The 21978-nt window shown below is 38.4% G+C and overlaps 1 protein-coding gene and 1 long non-coding RNA gene across 9 annotated transcripts in view; one reads left to right on the top strand and one right to left on the bottom strand.

Moving 5' to 3' along the window:
* UNC79 (unc-79 homolog, NALCN channel complex subunit) overlaps positions 1–21978 on the bottom strand; it is a 118024-nt gene that overhangs the window by 40195 nt on the left and 55851 nt on the right. For 4 of the 5 annotated variants that reach the window (XM_056345364.1, XM_056345365.1, XM_056345367.1 and 1 more), the window contains exons 30-37: positions 21386–21548; positions 18279–18431; positions 15602–16819; positions 13311–13418; positions 8929–9045; positions 6873–6956; positions 4391–4493; positions 2464–2604 (exon numbers count right to left, since the gene is read on the bottom strand). In XM_056345364.1, the coding sequence (XP_056201339.1) occupies positions 2464–2604; positions 4391–4493; positions 6873–6956; positions 8929–9045; positions 13311–13418; positions 15602–16819; positions 18279–18431; positions 21386–21548 (2087 nt within the window). The remainder of the gene's footprint in view (positions 1–2463; positions 2605–4390; positions 4494–6872; positions 6957–8928; positions 9046–13310; positions 13419–15601; positions 16820–18278; positions 18432–21385; positions 21549–21978) is intronic. The other variant, XM_056345366.1, reaches the window with a different exon arrangement.
* The window catches only part of LOC130152225 (uncharacterized), a 78222-nt gene that overhangs the window by 31281 nt on the left and 24963 nt on the right, over positions 1–21978 (top strand). The window lies entirely within an intron of this gene.

The following is a 21978-nucleotide window of genomic DNA, read 5'->3' as shown; positions in this document are numbered from 1 at the left end:
GTTTTTCTCTCCTTTTGAATGCAATAATGCAAGTGTGGTTTTTATGATAAACAGAACTTTTGTTTTCTAACTTCGGGAAAACTTCATGAGACATGAGCTACACTTAACACTTGGGAACATCTGAAACTTTTTGAAATGTACAGCCTGTATGCATTTATCATTACCTCTCTAAATTTGTCACACAAAGGCCATGAAGCCCCATCATTACCTCCACTTTGCAGACCACAAAGCAGAACAGTAAATGGACAGTAGACAGTAAATGGATGCGTTCAAATTTGTAAATGTTAAGAACAGAAATTTTTCAAAGCTCCTCACTAACTCAAGAGCCTAAATGCCATTTTCAAACAGGACTTTGATGCTTGGAAAGCTAAATCTCACTGGATATCAATAAAATACAAATCAACAAGTCAAAAATCTTGATTCAGGAATGAGAGTATAAAGTTAAGGGCATGCCAGAGTCCTATCAATCTCTAATTGTCAGTAACTTGAACCTAGAACTTTTTCTCTTCTGAAAATCCCAATAGATGCCTATGTGTACCTGCAGGTACCCAAATAACTTTTGAAAATCTGTGTATTCTTTAGCTATTCTGAAAGGCCCTGGATTTCCTACTTCCTTGTTTCCTTTTCTAAGCATGAAAATAGTAGTTCTTTTTCTAAGAATAAAAATGCAAGAAGTCCAATTCATTCTCACCTCTGCTGGAGGTAATGACACAGCACTGCTTGCTGAAAGACAGTGACTTAGGTTATACATATGAGGCACCTGAATGCCTCTTTGCTTGTATATGCTACTTATTTTGCATGTATTGAAAGTAATTCCTTTGTGAGAAGCCTCTTACTGGACTTAGAATTTGTCAAAAATGACAGAAAACTCAGGACATTTACCAGGAATATTCATGTTGCATGCCATCTGCTGCTCTAAAACAATCAGCTGTCTCCCTCTAAACATGCAGCATTTCCTCCTCAAAGCACAGAAAAAAGTAGCCCACTTGGCCCTCATCCCTTGATAATTTATCTTCCAAATGATTTCCCCTCTGTGGCTGTAGTACTGTTGTTTTTACAAGAATCACAGAGAATGGATAGCATCTGTCTAGATTAGAAACTTTGCCTCCATCAGAGTTCATTAGCAATGACAGCAGGGAACTGCAGCCTTGAAATTAATGGAAATGGAGGACATGAATAGCTGCTGTGTTTAAATGGAATTTGGAGGTAGTGGAGAGGCAGGGATGTGAAAAGCTGTACCCCTGCAGAAGTCACAGTCAAGCAATTTTAACTTCAGTCACTGGAAAGAACATGGAAAAGGAAATCTGTGCATCGTTTCTGCAGTTCTCATGCTGCTCAGAAGTTTATTCTGGAACACCCCCAACACATCCCTCCCACCTCTTAGGCAGGAAGTTGTGGAAGTGGCCAAGGCAGCAACAAGAAGAAGAACAATAGTAACGGTGTAATTCCCTTATCCCGTGCACACTGGACAGAAGTAACAAGAGAAAAATAATAGACACCAAATGTTTAAGACATTATCAGAGACAATCTCATGCTGCAGCTAGTTAGAAAGCCTCATAAGGAGATGCAGCTCTTTACTTAATTAGCATACAAAATATGGTCAAAAAGCCTGAAGAGCTTCAGGTATGCTAATGAATAATTATTCCTACGAGTCAACAGTCCTCCAGGAGGAAAAAAAAAATCCAGAAAAACTGACCATATTTGTGCATAACTTATAAAGCAGGAACTACATAAAAGTGTAAAAGTCTTTCAAAGCAGCAAAAAGGGGTAGCCAAGAGAATTCAGTCTTTACAAGAAGCACAGAAGCTCTTTAAGAACATAACACTACAAAGACTGGGTCAAGGTACCCCACTTGTTAAGAAAGCTTTCAAGAGAGCAGAAGAAAGGAAAGGTGAGGGAAGTTATTAGGAAAAAAAGGCAGCTTCTTTCAAGAAGCTGAAGTCATGTCTCAAATAAAAGCAGAAAAGAGCATAAATTCTGACAAATCCAGTGTAAAAACGAAAGGAAGGTGGACCAAAAAATGGTTCAAGGACCAACTAGCAGAAGGAATAAAAACAAACAGTAAATGTTTCTTCAGATAAAATGGGATCAAGAAGCACACCAATTATTGCATCAATTGCTGTTCAGGTAATAAACAGGGTCCTCAAGGAAGATAAAGGTACTGCAGAAAAACTTAGTTCTTCACATCGCTGCTCACAGTGGGACAAGTTGGGGAGATTCCCAAGCTGGAACCTCCATTTGGAGGGTTAAAAGGGAGGACATGAAAGGAGCTGACCAAACCTGAAGCGACAGTGGAAGAAGTTACATAAGAAACTGATAAAATGAGTAACACAGCAGACAGAACCAGGTATCATTCAGTTAAGAGTTCTAAAACACATAACTTTATATAGTGTAATAAATTTACCCAGCTGCAGGCACAAAACTCTTTCAGTCATATCAGAGAGAGGAAAGTCCTGAATTTACCTTCCTACAGACTGCATGATGTCCAACAGCAGAGGAGCAGCCAAGTCTGGACTAAGGTGAATGAAGGTTGAGAGCACAACTATGGCCAGGCCTAGTGTTTCTTCATCATATTCTTCAAGAATAGCCCCACAGTCATGGCATCTGCAAAGAACAGTTTTAAAAACTGACATTAACAAATTTTAAACAAAGTATTACTATATATACACATACTTGTATAATTATGTCTCTTTAAAGTACTATTACTTAGCGCATCCTGTTTAAAATGTATTTAGAAAGGTAACGCAATTGTGATCTTTCTATAATTAATAACAGTCTGTGGCTTTCAAATATTAATCAAGCTTCTCACTAGCTGCGCTGGCCGTTTCTTCACTAACAAATGAAAGAGGGCCACAGGGCAGGCCTTCTTTTCGGTCCTGCATTGGCAAGTGTTGGCCAATTCCCTCACTGTATTGGACTTCTTCAGTTTCCACTACCCAAGAGAAATCTGAAGCAGTGAAGACCAGCCCTCAGCAACGTGAACACCAGCCAGTTTATGCAACTCAGGCTCAGGCAAGGGCTCAAATCCCTGGCACTCCTCTATTTAGCAGCATAGACACAAACAATGACACTCATGGATGATCTTAAAGAGATGGAACAATTTCACACTGTCCTTCCTGTCAGTCACAAATTATGAATAACGTATTATACGATTAGGAAACAATGATCTGATTGGTTCCCACAGCAGTTATAGCTATTAAGAAAGAAATGAAAGGACCTCTCAGGGGCACAGAAGCTTAGATTTCAGAAAAGTCTGCTTTCTCAGGGCTGATTTGCTGCTGAGTCACTTACCCTTTCTGAAATGCTCAAAAACAACTGATGTAGTTCTGAAAGGGCTCCATAATGTCTAATTATAAAGGGGATGTCAGATTTAGAAGAGATGAGACAGGCTTTCACAACCCACAAAAAAGGCAAACCAATGTGGGAAACTGGCTTATCTCAGCCCAGTAGGAAGGCTTGCTTAATTGGATCAATCAGTTGCTAATGAGTCCAACAGATTGTGATATTTTAAGTTAATGGAATTGTATAGGCAATTTTCTTACCTTTGAACAGTAAGAAAATATGCCAACAGAATCGTGAAAATCAAGCTCACCCAGTCTATATCTTAATAGGTGGTGCTAGAGCTTTGGTGAAATGGCCAAAGGAGGTGCCAAAAATAAGCCTAACTTTTGGGATGCTTCACTTTGCCACACATTAAGGTCCACTTCCAGTCACAACCTGCACAATGGCCCTGTCTTTCTCCAGTGATCACCCTGGCACATCCGTCTTACTGAACTGAGCACAAAAACACAAGCAAGAACTTCTGGCTTTTCTTCCCAATTTTTGACCAAATCAATGCATGGCTCCCTGCTGACTGCTTTACTTCTTCATTAAATGAGCACACTTAGATTTAACACTTCCTTTTGAGGCATTTAACCAACCAATTTAGGTTTGCAAAAGCTTTTGGGATCAGTGAGTATCAGCATTAAAAATGCCACATTGGTTACATATCAACAGTTACCTATTCCAAAAGAAACCCGAAGAAATTTTAAAAAAGAACTTTTATTTTTCTTACGGTGAAATTGGGTTTTGATGGATCACAAGGAACCCTTGATTTAAAATAGAATGGAAAGTGCTTCCCCTGCCCTCCATGCACACACAATAGCCTAAGCCATCATGTCACCTGTGCAAACTCACACAGGTGCTAATTAATTAAAAGCACATCTTGCTAGCAGTGTTTAGAAAATGTTAAACTTGGGGTAAAAAAAAAAAAAAAAAAAATCAATCATACAAACTTAGCATATAAATAAATTATATAATGGACTTTATATTTCCATAAAATATATCTACACTTTACTTGACCTATTTGAAGTTCAACTAGTTCTTTGAGAGGAACAGGAAAAGAACTTACTTGTCAGTCATCACAATGGGCTGGTCATCGGCAAATTCTTCTGGTGCTGGTACAAACATACTGACTATACTGGGTGCTGACAGCAAGCTAGATTTTGTGGCACCTTAAGGTAATTAGGAGGAAAAAAATAAAAAACAAAAAAAAAAGGAAAGAAATTCACTAAACAGAAATCCAAACTGCTTGAAGAGCAGACTTCTAAAAAGCAGCCATAATGGTTTTACTGTGCACAGAAATAAGAAATAAAGTGTGTCTACAAAAGGATATAAATCACAGTCCTTGCTTCTCCCAGATTATTCTTATTACTTAGCACTATTATTTAAAAAAATTACCAAAAAAGCAGCCTTGGAAAAAAATTAACAAAGAACAAAAATTCCAGGAAGGTGGATGTAATTGTATTTAGTCATATTTAGGGAGAGAGGATGATTCTACAGTTGCTATGAGACTGGACACGAGATTTGCAGTCTTTCCCTGTACTTCTGGGGAATTACCTTCCCATAGTTCTCCGTGACATGAAGAAGGAAACAAGTTCATATGTCTCAACACCAGGTTATCAATCTATTCCTACCATCCCTAAGAGAAACATAGGAAAGAAATCAGGAAAGGACAGCTAGAAGTAATTCATAAGGAGTTGAGAAACGTTGAGAACACTGGAGGCCTAATGATTAGAAATGTTTTCTGTTGAAAGTCTTCACAAGCATCTTTATTCTCCACAGATGAGCTGTTCAGCTGGGCATAGCCACTGTGATCATGCCAGCTTATGGGGTTCCCTTTGCTTTTGGCTCTTTTTGTGTACCTGATTTCTGATAGATGCTTGTTTCAACAGGAAAAGTTATGGATAATGGAAGATTCAAACTCTTGGCTTCTCCGAGTTCTGCTTTCCTGAACTACAACAATATAGGGTAGTCCAACAGTCTAACATCTCTCTAGTATGGTGGTTTTCCTCCCTTGGTCCCTTTGTTTTCATTAAACAGAAAATAGCAATTGCAGGAAATAAACACAGAAGGAGCAATTCTCCAGCTCATCTGGTTGCTAAGAAAACCTCAAGAAGAATAATCAGACTCATTCATGAGCTATCAGAAACTTGGATCAAAGCTACTATGATGTACAAGCTATGTCATTGATCTGAGATGCTTTGTGATGATCATGCAAACATTTAGCAGTTTCATTCTCCAGGTCACTAAGACAGAAAGTGATTCAATTCCTTAAGAAAAGTATCTGTTTTGGTGGCCACATGTAGCTGAAACGATTGAGACAACATTACTCTTGTTCCCAGACAGGTCAGCTCCATTAATGACTTCAGGGAATTCAGCCGTTATCATCATCATTAGGTATATAAGATTAGGTATATATGCCCCAAGGGCATCTCATTTTAAAGACCAATCTATGAAAAGTTCATTTTGTGAACCAGTTTTTAGAAGAGTACCAATGCCCTTTTGATGCCAATTCAACCACAGATTAAGTAATCCATTTTATCAACTTTCTTGCTGGATGCTTCAGTCTGCAGATTCGGATTTCATGTTAACATTAGCCTGTTCTGATAACTTTTAACTATGGAAAAAGGAGGAAGGTTCTCCAACTAAGCTAGGTTCAGGTGGAATTTATGATGAGATAATCCCAGTTACTGCAGGAAAAGCAAATTTAATATCAGGTTTCAGGAAAAACAATCTAACAAGCTCCCACAATTTCTGAACTCAAAATATGTGGAGTGATGAGGGCTTGTTTCACAAGAATAAGATAGGTTTTAAACAGTCATTTTACTAGGAAGAAAATATTTCTTTTACATATAGAGTTTGGTACTTCATAACTGTCCCCTGAGATTTTGGTGGATATGAGCAGACACTTCAGGAAGTCCAGAATACTCTTCAGAAACATAGGACACCATCCAGAACACAAGGAATAGGAGCAAATTTACGCATCTTTCTAGCCAGGTTTTTTTCTTCCCCCCTCACAAATGAATAAAAACCCTCTACCGTGACTTCGGAAGTTTCGCTGTCATGTTCTCTAGATGTAAGTCACATTGCAGCACACAAATACTAAAAGCTGTCATAATGCAGGTTACAATGTTGGAATAAGACTTAACTACTTAAAATAAAAATGTCCTCTCTTGTGCACTGAACAGTGAGAAAAATCATGATTTAGGCAAAGAAAGTAGGTCACTGCCCCATTCAAGGCTCTAAGAAAGTCTGGATGTATTTCAGCTGTGAAGGAGGAGAGTTCATAAAGAAATGAAATTTAACCACACTCTACATAGAGTCTTTTATTTCCAGGTTGACAGCCAAAACAAGAACTAGCAGAAAGCCAGTACTTCTTACCAGTTGTCCCTGTCTTGCAGTAAATGTCTTATCTAACAATTTTCAATAACCTACATTCTGCAGGACAGTACAGGCAAACGGAACATACAATTCAGCACCATTTAGTACTAACCAAAATACTTGCTGACAGTCTTAGCAGAAAGATTAGGTCAAATGGACACTGAACTAACCTCTGATTCTTAGTGGTGGTCCCTCCAAGTCAGGGTTTAGGCAAACGGGGACATTGCATAGCCGCTTTCCATGCTGTATCTGCTCTGTGAATAAATACAGAACTTCAGTCTCCAGAAATACGAATCCAGCATCTGCCACCAGCACCGCAAGACTTTTAACAGTTAAAACAAGAGAAAGACAAACAAAACAGATACTGAAAAAAGGAAAGAGTTAATTTTTTAAGCACAGAAAAGGGGGGAGAGGGAGGGGGAGAAAAAGATGAAAGAAGTCCACAAAGGAAAAAGACACAGATAACCTAATACCAAAGAAGGCATTTTAGGGAAGTGTCATTAAACAAGAAAGGAAGTGCTAGCCATAAAGATTCAACAAGATATGGAAGGAGTCACAAAAAGAGAAAGACAGTGTTTAGAAACACCAAGAGACTAGAAGTCAGGTTGTGCTGACAGAAGCAAGATACAAAATTATTTCATTGTACAGATAGCAAGCTTGGGGAAAGAGTGGTTTGGAATAAGATATTAAATAGACACAGACACATGCTACCTACCAATGTAAAAAACAAACAAAAAAGCATGCATGAACCAAGCATGCATCATACACTTATGTGGGATAAGACTATTTCCTAGTTGTTATACCTGCAAACAATGAGTACTAAAATTGTGGTGTGACATTGAAATGACAAAGCCACATTGAGCACTTGTCCTGAAAAAAAACCACCTGTTTTCTGTCCAAATATTAATTTTACTTTGAAGCTAATTGTTGAAAGAGAGACTGAGATGCAAAGCTTTCCAGAAAAGAACACTTCATTTTGCATCTCCATGCCTGGAGGCCTTTAGCTGGAATGAATGGTAGAGGGAAAAGTCATAGATGTTGTGAAAAAAGCTGGTGGACTCGGAACAAGATCAACACAACAGGGTTCCTAAGTAGTTTTGAGTACTGACTTGTTCCTCTTGAATACAGGCTAACTACTTTTTGCAGAATGAAAGCGATAACTTTTTCATCTCTAAACCCTTGCCTGAGAAAGTAGGTGATACCAGCTAAGTCTCTTCAATAAATAAACTTACCTGCTGATATGACAAAGAAATCCGTTGTTATCATTGAGAAATTCTGACCTTCATGATTTAAAGATCTCATGCTGAGCATGCTACTCAGACTGCAGTAGAAAGGAGAATCCTGAACTATATACAATACCTTTAGCCATTCTTCAGCTACAAGATTTAGTTTGACAGAACTTTATGCTGAAGACTGAATTAAGCAAAACTTTTAATTCAGCTGTCCACAACTGGCAATGAGACATTCATTCAGCATGCTAAGTTCCATATAATGTTTTAACCATTGCTTTCAGTGGATGCATCTGGACCTGCTGATAAATTCCTAAGAAGCATGACTCTATAATGTCACTAATAGTAAAATGGGCATTAAACTATCTAGCATTTATCATAAACTAGAATGAAATCATCATCTAGTGACAACTGCTATGAATTTGGCCATAACAGAACATCTTTCGTAAAAGAAAAAAATCAGAACACTTGAGTAATAAAGAAATTATGTGCTTAATTCAGTTTTCATTGCTTTGCATTCATTTTAAAGGGAGCAAAAGCAGGTCAGTGAGTGAACAGAAACTTCAGGTGTTCAGCATGAGCTGGCAGAAACTTCTCTAAAGAGAAACAAAACGCTGATACGAGGCGTAACTCCTTGGGTACCAAGACCATTGTAAACATACATGCAAATAAAGGATTCCATGCACCAGGGATAAAATCCTATGTCTAATGAAATCAACAGTGATAGTTCCATTTCATTCAGTGAGGCCAGGAAATAATCCAAGTGATATGCAAAATTGCAGGGACATCACTGTACTAGAGAGACTACCTCCCAAATATCCAACTGCTCAAATTCACACCAGGTGAGAATCTGGTACTCACTATAAAGTTTCACTTTAGACTTGAGACTGAATACTTATCTGCAATGGTAGAATAGAAATAGTCACTTTTTAAATGGATTGATAAAGAAAGTAATTGGTTTAGGAAATAGAAATAAAGAACAATAAATGCAGCTCACCAGTATCCCAAGTGCTGATATTGTGGGGAGCACTAGACTGGTGTTCCAGCTGCCTCTTCATTAGCTGGTTCATTGTCAGAGCTCCCAAAGAGCCTCTTTTCATTTGTCTGAACTGAGCTGCAAGTCAGAAATGCAAAAGGATTTCAGGGGCTCAGACAACATGTAAAACTACCCTTATTTCCTGATCTTACAAGCCAGCATGAGATAAATACTGAAAGGGCAATGACTGCTTGCTCTAAGGATCTTGCTCAAGTCAGTATGTACTTTTCACACAACTACACCAGGTACAGTTCTGGCCCCAATGACATTAGTCATAAGTGACTTGGATTCAGGATCTTATCCACTGTGCCAACTGTCAATACTTTTTTGTCTCCAAATATCATAAAAGCTCTTCAAAATACTTGGTATCTATGAAGTGTAAGATAGTACCCCCAAAAAAACATGCTGACAGGTGATAAACGTACACTTGAATCTCACTCACATACAGTGTACCAAGGAAGGAAACTCAGTGTCTTCCCTGCGAAGTTATGGAGGACTGCTCGGTCTGTGCTCACCATGGGAAAACAAATTCACTGACTCTGTAGCACCAGCACCCTTCATGGGTGATGCAGCCTGAACAGGACTCCTAAATACCCACCACTCAGGCATAACACCTGCACATCTCTCTGAAGTGTGACACCAGCATGCCTTTGAAGACGGGTCCCTTTTGTAAATTCTCTGTCATTCTTCTTCTTACACAGAGCTATCAAGCAGCAAGCAATCAATTTTTCCTCATCCGACTATTTACAATACTTCTTTAAATGGATATTACTGTTTGCTTTAAGAGATGTGTCTTCACTGGATAATGCTCACACACACACACACAAAAAAAAAAAAGAAAGAAAAAACCCAACCACCACCAAAAAAAACCCCACCAAAAAAACAATTGTAGATTTAAAATTTAAGACCTTTTTGGTCATGTATTTTCTCAGTGCTTAAATGGAGGAAGAAACACATCATATATAACTCTTGACTCTCCTTTTTCTCCATTCATAGGAAAATTCAAATTGAATGAAAATAATAGATTCACTTTCACAATTGAGTCTGAGCAATAAACTTCCACCACTAAAACCAAAATCACTGTTTACGGTATGAAGACGGAGTTTTAAGGCCTGCTTGAACAAGGCATGTGAGACTGCTGAGTTGTACCTTCATGCAGGCAAGTTTTTAAAATGTTACCTTAAGCGTATGTTTACCTGCTTTCCTCAACAGGGCCTTAAAGCAAGGGCAAAAAAGCAAAATCTTCTCCTAATGATTATTTTCAGCTGCAACTACAGTCAACATTGTTACAAAGAGTATTAACATAGTATCAGGTAGTTCCATTCTAAAATTCCTAACACCACCCAGCTAAGCTCTGAAAACAATCCACATTTCCCATTATTAAACTTGATGAAGAAGTACAGACAAGGGATAAACTACAGCTTTCAGAAAGCTCTGAGGGGTTGAATGCCTTCTAAACTTGCTCTAGCTAGTTTCTTTCCAAGAGTTTCAAATTCAGAGAAAGCAGAGTACTCCCTAACAAAAGAAATACGGGCCTTCAGTAGTAGTAAACACAATGATAACTTCAGTGGGAATCTGCACACTCCAATTATTTTATTAGGTAAAGTATTTTACATTTTCCCTCTTTATATCCTTTCAATATATCACAGTTCATTTAAACTCTGTTTTTGGTCCAAGTACAAACTTCTCCAGCATTGCTGCAAACCAGACATTGTATAACTGAACTTCTGAGACTGAGCCAGACCAAGAGACCATTCCATGTTTCACTTTTAGAAGTTACACTGCAGCTGCCTTTTACAGCAAATTATGAGAAAAATAAGATTTCCATTGTTTCCAGGGCAAGGATTTTTAAATAGATGCTTTATCACTTTATCAGGCATAGAATTTCCTGATGAAAGAACAGCAATTAATGTTAGAACTGACAAGACTGCTTGGAGTGCAGATGACTGTCAAAATATAGAAAATTATCTCTGAATTTTCTTAACAGCTTTTGCAAATGTAATTAAAAAAATGTCATGCATATTTCACATAATCAGGCTATTATTGAGCAGGTCTGGATTTCCAGGGTTATTTACTTGATTTCTCAAGGACAGCCATGATTTCAAATACTGATAAGAAAAAAAAAAATCTAAAAAACCAAAACCCCAGGTTGCTGCCAGCCCAGTTTTGGAGCCAGGCTGATTTCTGTGGGCCAGTACATGACTTTTCATGCCTATGACTGACTATTGGCATAGGGAGGGAAGTTTTCCTTGATCAGGTTTTCTACAAGAAACCTGAAAATCATGACAAGATCAGTTCATTTAGTAGCTGGTGAGCCTTTCAAATGTTAGCTAGCGATCTGGTCAATCATCCCTCCGTTGCTGTGGAATTCTCTACTCCAGAAGAGAAGTCCAAAGTCAAAATCTTCCTATCACAGTTTGATGAAATATGCCTTCTATGGCCAGCCACTGGCTGTACAAGTAGTGTTATCTGTTTCTGTTACAGAAATGCCTTGTGCTCACAGTCCTGATTAGGGCTTATTATGCAAAGCACTGTAAAAACACATAATAGAAGTTAAAAAATATTTCAGTCTAAATGGATAAGAGACACAATGGAAGCATTCATGTTCCTTTTTGCAGTTGGAAACTGAGGCATACAGAAAGAGGAAAGGCATTTTTACAAAGGAATGTAGGCTCAATGTCATATAGATACTATTCCCAGTTTCATATATGAGAATTTACAGGAACACCTAGCACTCAGTGAAACCAGAGAGAGATTGGTCTCTAACGGGCACCTCTTAAGCTGCTTTAGCAAGTGACATCTGTATCATTAGGTGGCCAACAAATGTACTCAGACTACGAGATGCACACGAGACAAGATTCTTGTGGTAAAACTGGAGAGGCAACCTCTAATTTGGAGTGCTCATCTAGCATGTCTAAAACAACATCTTCCTTTAATAGGCCAGACACCCCTTACAATCAAATCAGCAAATGCTGAATTCCAGAAACTGAAATTCAACATTTCTACAGCAATCTGAAATCACAGCTTAGCAAGACAGTTGAGCTGATCTAGCAGCTCACTGGTATCAAAGCAGGTCATCACGTCCCCTCCCTTTTCTACTAGTCAGTCTTGTCTCACCAACCTTCAGATGTGTTACTTAACTTTACCTAGATTGACACACCATTCTGGATTTTGTCAGAGTTCTAAGATGCCTGCACTTTCCAGTGTTGCCTACATCTGCTCTGTTAAGCCATGTGTCAATATCTCCTTAAACCAATGCAGTTCACTTTCCACTGAAATGGGTATGGGAGTGCATTGGGTCTGGCTGAGCCCCACAGCAGCCCCCACAGTGCCGTGCTTGTACTGGTAGCTAGAAAGGTGGTGATAACACACCAGAGTTTTGGCCGCTGATGAGCAGTGCTCGCACAGCATCAAGGCCATCTCCCCCACCTTCCCCCCCCCTCACCAGTAGGCTGGGGGTGGGCGAGATCTTGGGAGGGAGCACAGCCAGGACAGCTGACCCAAAGGGACCAGTGGGATAGTCCACACCATATGACCAGTAATAAAAGCTAAGAGAAAGGAGAAGTAAGGGAGGACATCCATTATTTACAACGGTTGTTTTCCAGAGCAACCATTATGCATACTGAAGCCCTGCTTCCTGGGAAGTGGCTGAACATCATCTGCTGATGGGAAGTAAAGAATAAGTTTTGTTTTACTTCACTTCTGGGCACACGACTTTTCCTATTGCTTCATTAAACTGACTTTATCTTGACCCACATTTTTTTCTCATCTTATTTTCTCCCACCCTGTTCTGCTGAGGAGGGCAGTGATAGAGCGGCTTGGTGGGCACCTGGCATCCAGCCAAGGTCAACCCACCACAGGGAGTCTCAGATAAATAGTTGCTGTATTTCAGTGAGCAGCTGAGGAAGTAGCATTTCAAGGCATTTTAAAAAAAATTACAAGAGCTTTTTTTCCTGAACTACAGCAAGAAATGTACTGAAGACCATGCTAACAGCCCTATGGAACCCTCATCCTCTGCTTCTGTGTACTGACAGTTACCAATGCTTTCACTCACTGGAAAATAAACATTCAGCTTTAATGAAGTACTGCTTTTAGCAGTTACCTATTCTAACTCAAGAAAACCACATTTGTCAGATTTACCACACCACAACAGAAAATCTTGCAGCCACTAACTGCTAAAATCCTGCTGACCATCAGAGATTTAACAGGTCTAATGATATCCAACACAGCTGTACTTCCAAGAAGCAATGAAACTCAAGGGAAGGCATTTACCATACATGATACACATCTGATGTACAAATACAGCAACTTAGATTTAATCCTCAAACCAGAGGTAAACTTACTTGATATGGAAGAGTGACTACTTGTCTCTGGGACACCTGCTTCAAGAGTCGGTGCAGATGATGACTCTCTTGGCATTTCCAGTGTTGAAAGTCCTTTGGTAGCAGGATCTGCGTGTGAAATTTGTGCTTAAACTTTCAGTATTTAGAATCAGTGTGAATGTCATAACAATTTTTATAGAGGCACAGGAATCTACTGGTTAAAAACACTTTTATAAGGAGATTTCTACCTGTGCTTTTTAGAGCTCAGAACTAATAAATGCACAAAGAGTTTGATTTTGATCCCACTCATAGAGCGATTATCAGAACCACCAACACAGAAATAAGAAAGGTACCACTGAGGTAAGTTAAAGTGACAGCTTAGCACCTTTTAAAAGCCTTATCCCCAACATGTTACCAGTTTTTATTCAAAAGGCTGCTGATCAAGCAGTTGATCCTTAAAGAGTCAAAGAGTTTAAGATTCTATCATTAAAAAGAAAAATAAGCCACTAAAGCTAAAGTTTTTATTTTATGATGACTGATACTGTCAATATGTGAAGAATAAAGCAAAAAAATTTTCAAGTGATGGCTGGTTTCAGCATAACCTATAAAAAGTCTGTGCTGTAAAAAGTCTCAGGCAGGAAACTGTGTAGCCCAGCATCACGCACTTGAAGAAACAACCTGTTTGGATATTTAATTCAGAGATCAGTTCTTCTGAAACATATGGAAGTATATTAGCCAGAAAAAGCTTGACTAAGACTGAAATTATCATCAGCCCATTATGATGGTGATATTAAGCCTACTAAAATGAATTACAACACATAAATTTTAAAATAGTAATCAATAAAGCTAAACAAAGCAAAACAGAACATAAGAGATACATTAGACTACCCAATACCTAGTTATCTGAATTGCTAAGTGAGCACTTATTAAGTCATTGTGAATGTTTTATGCTCCCTTTGGATGACATACTTAGATGCATGCAGCCAAACGACCATCATATAATCCTAGGTTCCATGTGCTGTTTCAGAACTGGGACAGGTCTCCCAAGCAGTTTCAAGGATGACAGTCTCAGTTACTGCATGAAAACTGGCCCTTACTAACAGTTAAAAAGGCATTCTAGTTTAACTGCTCAATTATTTCATGGCCACTCTTCTCTAAGCACCTCTGAACAGTTCAAAATCCCTTGGCTTTTTGTTTTTACAAAGCTCCAGTAGTTCCTCAGCTTACTGGAACCACAACTGGGATGACAGGCCTGAAACATAAAGGGAACAGCATAACTATGATCACACTGAAGGATTTCTCCTTGTAAATGTGGAATATTGCAATAGGAAATTATAATATGGTTCCCTCTGAAGCAATTAAGAAAAGTAGTAAGGTCAGGAATGCATAAATACTCCCCCTTACTTCACCAGCAACAAAGAACTGAGGCCTGAAGGACTCTTTCTTTTTTTAATTAGTATGTTAAAAAAAGACTAGTACAATTCTAATAACTGGAAAAAAAACTGAAAAATCCCAGCAATAGAAGTAAAGAGGCAGCAGCATACAGTTCTTGCATCTGTTTGACACATCCAGTTGGAAACAGAGGAAACAGCTAGAACACTTTCTTTCCACCTGAAAAACTTAGTAACAAAACCCTGTATTGAAGTGTCCTGAAAAAACTTGGGATACACCGAAATACTGTATGGCTTTCCCCATGCTTGAACTTTAAATCTTTAACAAGCACAAGCCATGTAAACTTTGTGGATACCCAATACAAAGAAGGCTACAAAAAAGTTTTACTGTAGAAAAACAAAATATCTGCGTGTGCCTGATCCTAAATTCAAACTGTGGTTAATTCCAAGAGCTCTTAGTTCTGAAGTCTAAAGCCAGCTCAGCTTTACACTTCGTCATCCAGTCTGCTTTCCACTGCCTTGATGAATCCACTTTGCAGATGAAATGAAAGCCAAAATCACTACACATAGAAGAGAATCAGTGTAGCATGGACTAGATTAGCAGGATAAAAGGCACAGAAGTATGACAATTTTTATGACTCCCCACATAAAGAGGCCATGGAATTTCACTCCCTAACTTGGATATCAGAGCCGATATTTTTGTCACTGAGCTCTACCTCCTTTTCAAGTGTGCCCTCACACATGCACAATACCCATATGGTTAGTACCCTCACTGTGAGAAGCAAACACCTGAGAACATTCAGCTAGCTCAGGCCACATTAGATGCTATAGACACATACAGACATCTCTCCTTACACTGGTCTTTTACTAAAACCTTCATGCAGTAATAAGCCTTTTGACTGAGTCAGTGATTGAGCTCACCTGTCTCCTTCTGCTCTCCCAGCTTGTCAAGGATGTTAAAGGAAATGTCCAGGTATTCTCTCTGAATAGCACTCACAGCAATCTTCCTCTGCTTCCTCTGGCGAGGAACAATCTGAATCTTAAATTCTGACTCCTCAGCCTCCTCTTCTTGTTTCTGCTCCATGGTTTGTTCAGTGTCAGACTCTGCGTTGGTATCAAGTTTATCACTTTCTGTTTGGTTTTCAGAATCCTCAGGGACTTTAATAAGGACTGTCTTCACATTTGGGCTTGGAATTGCTCCACTAGGTCTAATTTCTTCCACACTGAGCTCAGAGTTATCATCAAGGGACATTTCTGGAAGGGCAAATGACTTCTGCAGCAGGTCTCTTTTCTGTTTCAGTGTTAGTGGGTTCCCACAGGACATGTCCTGAAGTTCTGGCTTAACTGACTCTGAAGAGTCCTTTTGATCTTTGGGAGAATTGGAAAGGGTGTCTTCTATTCCTGCTGAAGTACTGTTGCTTGTATCCTTAGAACTAAAGTCTTTGGAGCAATCTTCAATGCTGAACTGGACCAGTGGAGTTGTGCTGAGGCTGAGTGCAGAGACATTGATAGGAGTTGAGGGAGATGACACAGTGGTTTTGCCAGAGACCTCATCAGCCAGCTGGTTTGTTGTTTCTTCTTCATCACTCTCCACTATTCTAAGGGGAGGAAGTGGTTCAAAGACTAGAGAGTCACTGTCTGAAGTGGAGAGTACTGAATGCTTTTCAGGACCCGATGTTGAGTCAGAGGACAAATCTATCAGATCTAAATCTTCTTTGGGGCCAGCAGGCTTAACTGGAGAGTCCACTTTCACTTCATAGGTTTCCATGCAGTTTAGCCTAACTTCTGGTATGACAGGTCTTCTTGTTTCCTGGAAACTCTCTGTACGAGGAAGATTTTCTTGTGTTTCTGCATTTTCAGCTTTAGTAGAAGAATTCTGCCGAGATCTTCCATAATCACTCTGCCTGTGCATGGCATAAGGAGCAGGGACAGGTGGTTTTTCTAAGTCACACCGGTCTATGCAGGACTTCCTGCGATGTTCATCTAATGAAAACAACAGGGAGTCTGCATTCCCTATATCAAGAGATTTTTGTTTTAGAGAGCGTAGTTTTTTTTTCTGAATGCTTTCTTCTCTCACACAGCGTAGAATACTGTCTTGTAAGGCCCCAGTCTCTCTATATTCAGCCAGCTCTATTTCACCTGATTAAAACAGAAAGAGCTAATACTACCTCAGTTGGAGACTTTTGGCAGATATCTTAAATTTTATCTTACAATTTAACATGACTGGCATTTCAAATACAAACTCAGCATTAGTCAAAATTGTCTAGATTTTGTTTTAACCTTTAAGCCACATTACATAGATTTTTACAATGAACAACAAAAAAACTACTGTTTGGATAACAGGGTTTATCTAAATTCCATCCAAATTATAATAATCCTGGACAGATGTATCCTGAAGATAGACTGTTTAACCTTACGCATTGAAAAGAAGATGGCACAGGCAAGCAATTTCTACAAACGCTTGGGGACGGCTGCACGTCACGGTTGAGGCATGAGAGATGATGGAAGAAATGAGCTACACAGAACACCGAAGAGGTTTCAAAATAATTTTGGACTACAGCATTATGGACATCATTTGAACACCAGCATATTTTAGAGTGCACCTGCATGTTATTTACTGCAGCAAAGTGGGCTTGAAATGGATGTTATTAACTCAAGAAACAAGCAGTGAGGATGTAGCAGCACAAGCCTGAAATCAGACAGGTCTTTAGAGAATTCTTCCCCCAGTGATCCTAGACCTCAGCAGAGTCTAGCAACTGTGACACCAACATAGTCATACCTCCCCATCCAAGGGAGGAGTAAAGTGAGCAGTTATACTTGCTGGTACTACCACTGCATTGGTATTTTGGTAGGTGAGTACATTCATTGTGAACATTTTAATAGGCTATCACTGTTGTTACTATGAATAACATATTTTCACATAAAGCTGAATATTCCTGATCATTATTATCCCAGTATTTCAAAACGCTCCACATATGATTTGCCATGCAAAAAAAGCAGTGAGAAAGTTGATGTAGTTGTTTGCTCTAGTCAGAATCATTCCCCACCCTGTACAAAAACCTGGAAGAAAAAAAGGCAGGTGGGTGATGGTGGAAATCTGTCTGACTTTTTTAGGGTATTCATTTCAGAAACCTAAATTTGAAAACAAAATCCCTCCTGTTTTTTGAAGCTACCAAAGGACCCTTATTACCAATGGAAAACTGTAATATTTACAGCAGCAATGACAAATTTGCTTACCCTAGAGTCCCACCTGCTCAAAAAAAAAATTAATTTCTGAGAAAAAATAAATTTGAGGAAAAATCTTCAGCCTAATGGTAGAAGAACAGTGCAACAAATCCTCTTCACATTTTTACATTCAAAAGAGCTTGAATTTTCAGAAAACAACTGCTGATCTTAGCTATTTTTGAGTGCCTACTTTGAGATTCCTGTAAGAAAATTCATTCAGGAAATGAAGAGTGCATGCTTTCAGAAATCAAACAGAATACTTGTATTCAATTTAGGCAGTGTAACAAGCTCTACAAAGGAAGATGGTAGCTTGAAACTAAAGAGTAGGAAATTGTATTTCTGCATAAGTTTATACCAACAAAACAATTCATACTTCTCTGAACATTCATCTCAACTGGTTGATATTTCACCATTTTGCTGCCACCAATTCTTTTCAGTCTTGCAAAGAAAGTTTGAGATTCTTTATTGCAAGGTCCAGTTGGTGTATCATGAATATCAGATTCATCGAAAACACTGTCTTCCTCTGCTGGAGAAAAGAAAAAAAACTTTATTACTTTTAAGAGTGTGCACTTCCTGAATGAAAAGCTGTCTATGTAACAAAACCTCAGCTAGTTTCAATTAAACATGAATTGGAAAACAAAGAAGCACCTGAAGTTTGCAAGAAAATTTATATCCCAGGTACAATTTTGCCACTTTTGTTACATCTTGAATTAAGGTCAGAAAGGACAGAGATAAATGAAACATGGGTTACAATGCAACAAAATTATACCAAAACTTTTACCATTCTAAGCTGATTTTTTTTCTACTGGTATAAATACAGATTCTTTAGATGGAAGAAATACAATAGATCTGAATGCTAACTTGAGTAAATAACTTGTATAGTGCTCAGTGAGAAGTGGTAAATTGAAGAAGATTGAAATTAGTACAAGAACTGCGAGGTCAGTAATAAACCAGCAAAACAGGAAAGTGAAAAAGGAAGAAAGGGATAATCTTGGGAAGCTGGTAATAGCAATAGAGTAAGACCTAAGAGTATCAGTTATGAAATTACTGGTTTAAGTAGTTACAGTAAAACATTATGCTCTAATTTGAGTCCTGCTAGTTAAAAATGGCAGAGAGTAAGAAAGATCCAAGTCTATTATCTATCAAAAAATAACCACATCACCTGTATGAAACTGCTATCAAAAAAAGGAAACAAAAAGAACAAAAAAATCCGTGTCTATCGTGTCTAGTGATTCATATCCAAGGAAATAAGAAACTCTAGTTGGAGGATAAAGAAAAGAGAGCACTCAAGAGAAGAAACAAAAAACTTTGCCTTGTTTATTCTAGTAAGCAAACATGGACAGGAAATGCATTTGGTGTCTAGGAATGAAGAGGCAAGTAAGCCAGAGTTAGAATGGCCAAAACCTGAAGAATTAAACTTTAATATCTTTTAAGAATTTTTAATTTAAGAATTAAACGTTAATATCTTTTGCTTTGAAATTGCTGGAAAGTTTCTACTACACGTGAAACTATGGAACCTAAAAGCATCAGGGATAAGATACCTAACTGATACAAAAAATCCAGAAACATCAATCAAAGCTGAGAGTAAGAATTTCTACAGGGACTGGGTTTAGGAAGTTAGGAGATCACTTTTAATATCATGTCCTATGTGTCTAACTCCTCGCTCTCCTTGGCAACAAATGCGTCTTCTCACAACATTTATCATCAGCTCTACAACACGCTGTACAGTCGCCACGATCCCCACAACAGTTTGACAAAAAAAATTAAGGAAAAGATTCAACAGTGGGAAAATCCATCTTTAGCATAGGGATTCTTGCTGCCTGACAATGAAACCCTCATCTATTCATCATTTAAACACCACCCTTGATGATGACAACAGCACACACACTACCTGAGCAGCACTAAACAAGCCTCCTTAGAAAAGGTGGGAAAGGCTTCAACTTTGCAGCTCCCCATGGAATTATACTGGCTGCTTCTTGCAAGTGAAAGAAAACTTTTCTACATCCTCTTTTTTCTGCAGCACTTCAGCAGAGGAGAATCAGCCCTATGATTAAGTCAGCATTTACAGAGCAAAATTTGCCCATTTATGGTCCTTTACCCCTGAGAAGCCCAAACCCCTTCAACAACAGCTTTGAAAAGTAAGTAAATATTATTCCCCTTACTTTAAACATAGGGAAACAATGATGAAGTGAGACACAAGGCCACCCAGGGAATCAATGTTGGACATGCGATTGGAACAGAGTTTTCTAAATCTAACTTGGCACTTACTGTGAACAGCAAGCTGGGTACTTAGGCACTTCACTTTGTCTTAGAAACATCTCAGAATCAATCCAGAAACTGAATGCATTTTATAAATGCATTATTATTACCTTCAGCATTATTAAGTCATTATGAATTAAGTCATTAGCTCAAAACAAATTCATAGTAAGTCTATAGTTATCTGAATTCTCTTAGCCTTCCTCTAGCAATATAGAATGTCCAAGTGAGTGAGTATATGCAACACACCATTTACATCCATTTTAAGGCTGCTTTAATTTGCTAGAGCTGAGTAATAGAGTGTTCACATAAACAAAATTTTGTGTCCTTGTTCTGCTGGATATCTTTTCATGAGCAACAAGCAGGAAAAGAGGAAAAAGGTATTGACATGCATAAAAGGGGTGCTTCTTGTGTTCTTTGGAAGAAGAGTTTGCTGCACACTAGGCAGACTGTTAGAGAAGACAGATGTAAATAGCAAATAGCAGCTAAAAGGCAAAATAGTTGAGAGGCAGCTACAGATTAACATCAAAAGAACCTGTTAAACTTTGATCATAAATACTTATCACATAATAAACTTTGTAATTGTAAGGAACTATACTCAGTGACACAATGTTATTTCAAGCCCCAATCTTACACCAGTTCACACCATGACAATACCTCTGCTACAGCTAGCAAGCACATACAGAGTGAACAATTGGACACAGACTCTAAGGGTTGAACCATTCTCTTCTGCCTTTAGACACCCACATCATACACATCTGCATGTAAGCTAGTCAACTTCACCTCCTTTTACAGAGAAAAACAAACTATAGATTGAATTCATAATTTTCTCTTTTCAACATCAAATATTTGCTACTATGCCATGTTATTATAAAGCATAATCAGAATGCGGTGTCAGGCTGGTTGGACAATTAGCGTGAGGGCACGATCAGTTAATATTGTCATAGAAAAGACCAAGGACTATCCAGGCATGGCAACTGAACTACTAAGTCTAAGGTAGTTAGAGAGATGTTAGACTGCTGTGCTATGCTTAGCCTACAGAGAAATTGTGAATTTCTTTTACTCTAGATGGCTACAGCTGGTCGGGTAAGTCACATCTTGGACTAAATTTTTAGTATTACGTTCCAAAATTCAGACCATATTTACCCATCTTTACAACATCTGCAAGACTCAATGAATTAAAACAATGGCTATCATATAAACGAGAGTGTTAAAAGTAAGTACCTTTTTCCTTTTCACTGTATCGGCTTATGTTACTGTTGTCACTATACAAAGGACCAGCAGTTGCATGGGGCTTGCAGCTGTGATATTGAGCATTGAGGGTATTGACTGTGATGTGGATTAGGTGAAGTACAATCTTGCTGATTTCACAGTCTCTGTAGGGGTACTGTTCAGTGAAAAAGAAAAACTTCAGCTTTTCTCCTTAGATAAACATAGGCAGTAAAATAGAAAAATTACAAGAATATTGTCAGCTTGATGCCCTTTGCCTTCCTTTGATCATACATTTCTAAATACATCATGAGAAGCAGGACTGCTTTCAACTTTGTACACAGAATTATTTAAAAATTTAAAAAATATCCCTATTAGTAACATTCAATATATTGTTTTCTTGACTTTTATATGACAAAGCCAAATAACACAAAAGGTCTCTCATCAGAACTGTTCTCCAAATACTCTATTTCAATCAGCATGTTAACATTCATTCCTAGTGTCTCTACTTCCTTGTACACTCTACAGACCTGCTAAAAATTTGTTAAGCTTACCAAAAGTATTCACAGCTCCATCGTAGGGCATAAATACATCATATTTTAACAATA

The sequence above is a fragment of the Falco biarmicus genome, chromosome 7, assembly GCF_023638135.1.
Source record: "Falco biarmicus isolate bFalBia1 chromosome 7, bFalBia1.pri, whole genome shotgun sequence".
NCBI classification, from domain to species: Eukaryota; Metazoa; Chordata; class Aves; order Falconiformes; family Falconidae; genus Falco; species Falco biarmicus.
Note: the sequence above shows the minus strand (reverse complement) of the source record. Positions and strands in the feature narration are given on the sequence as shown.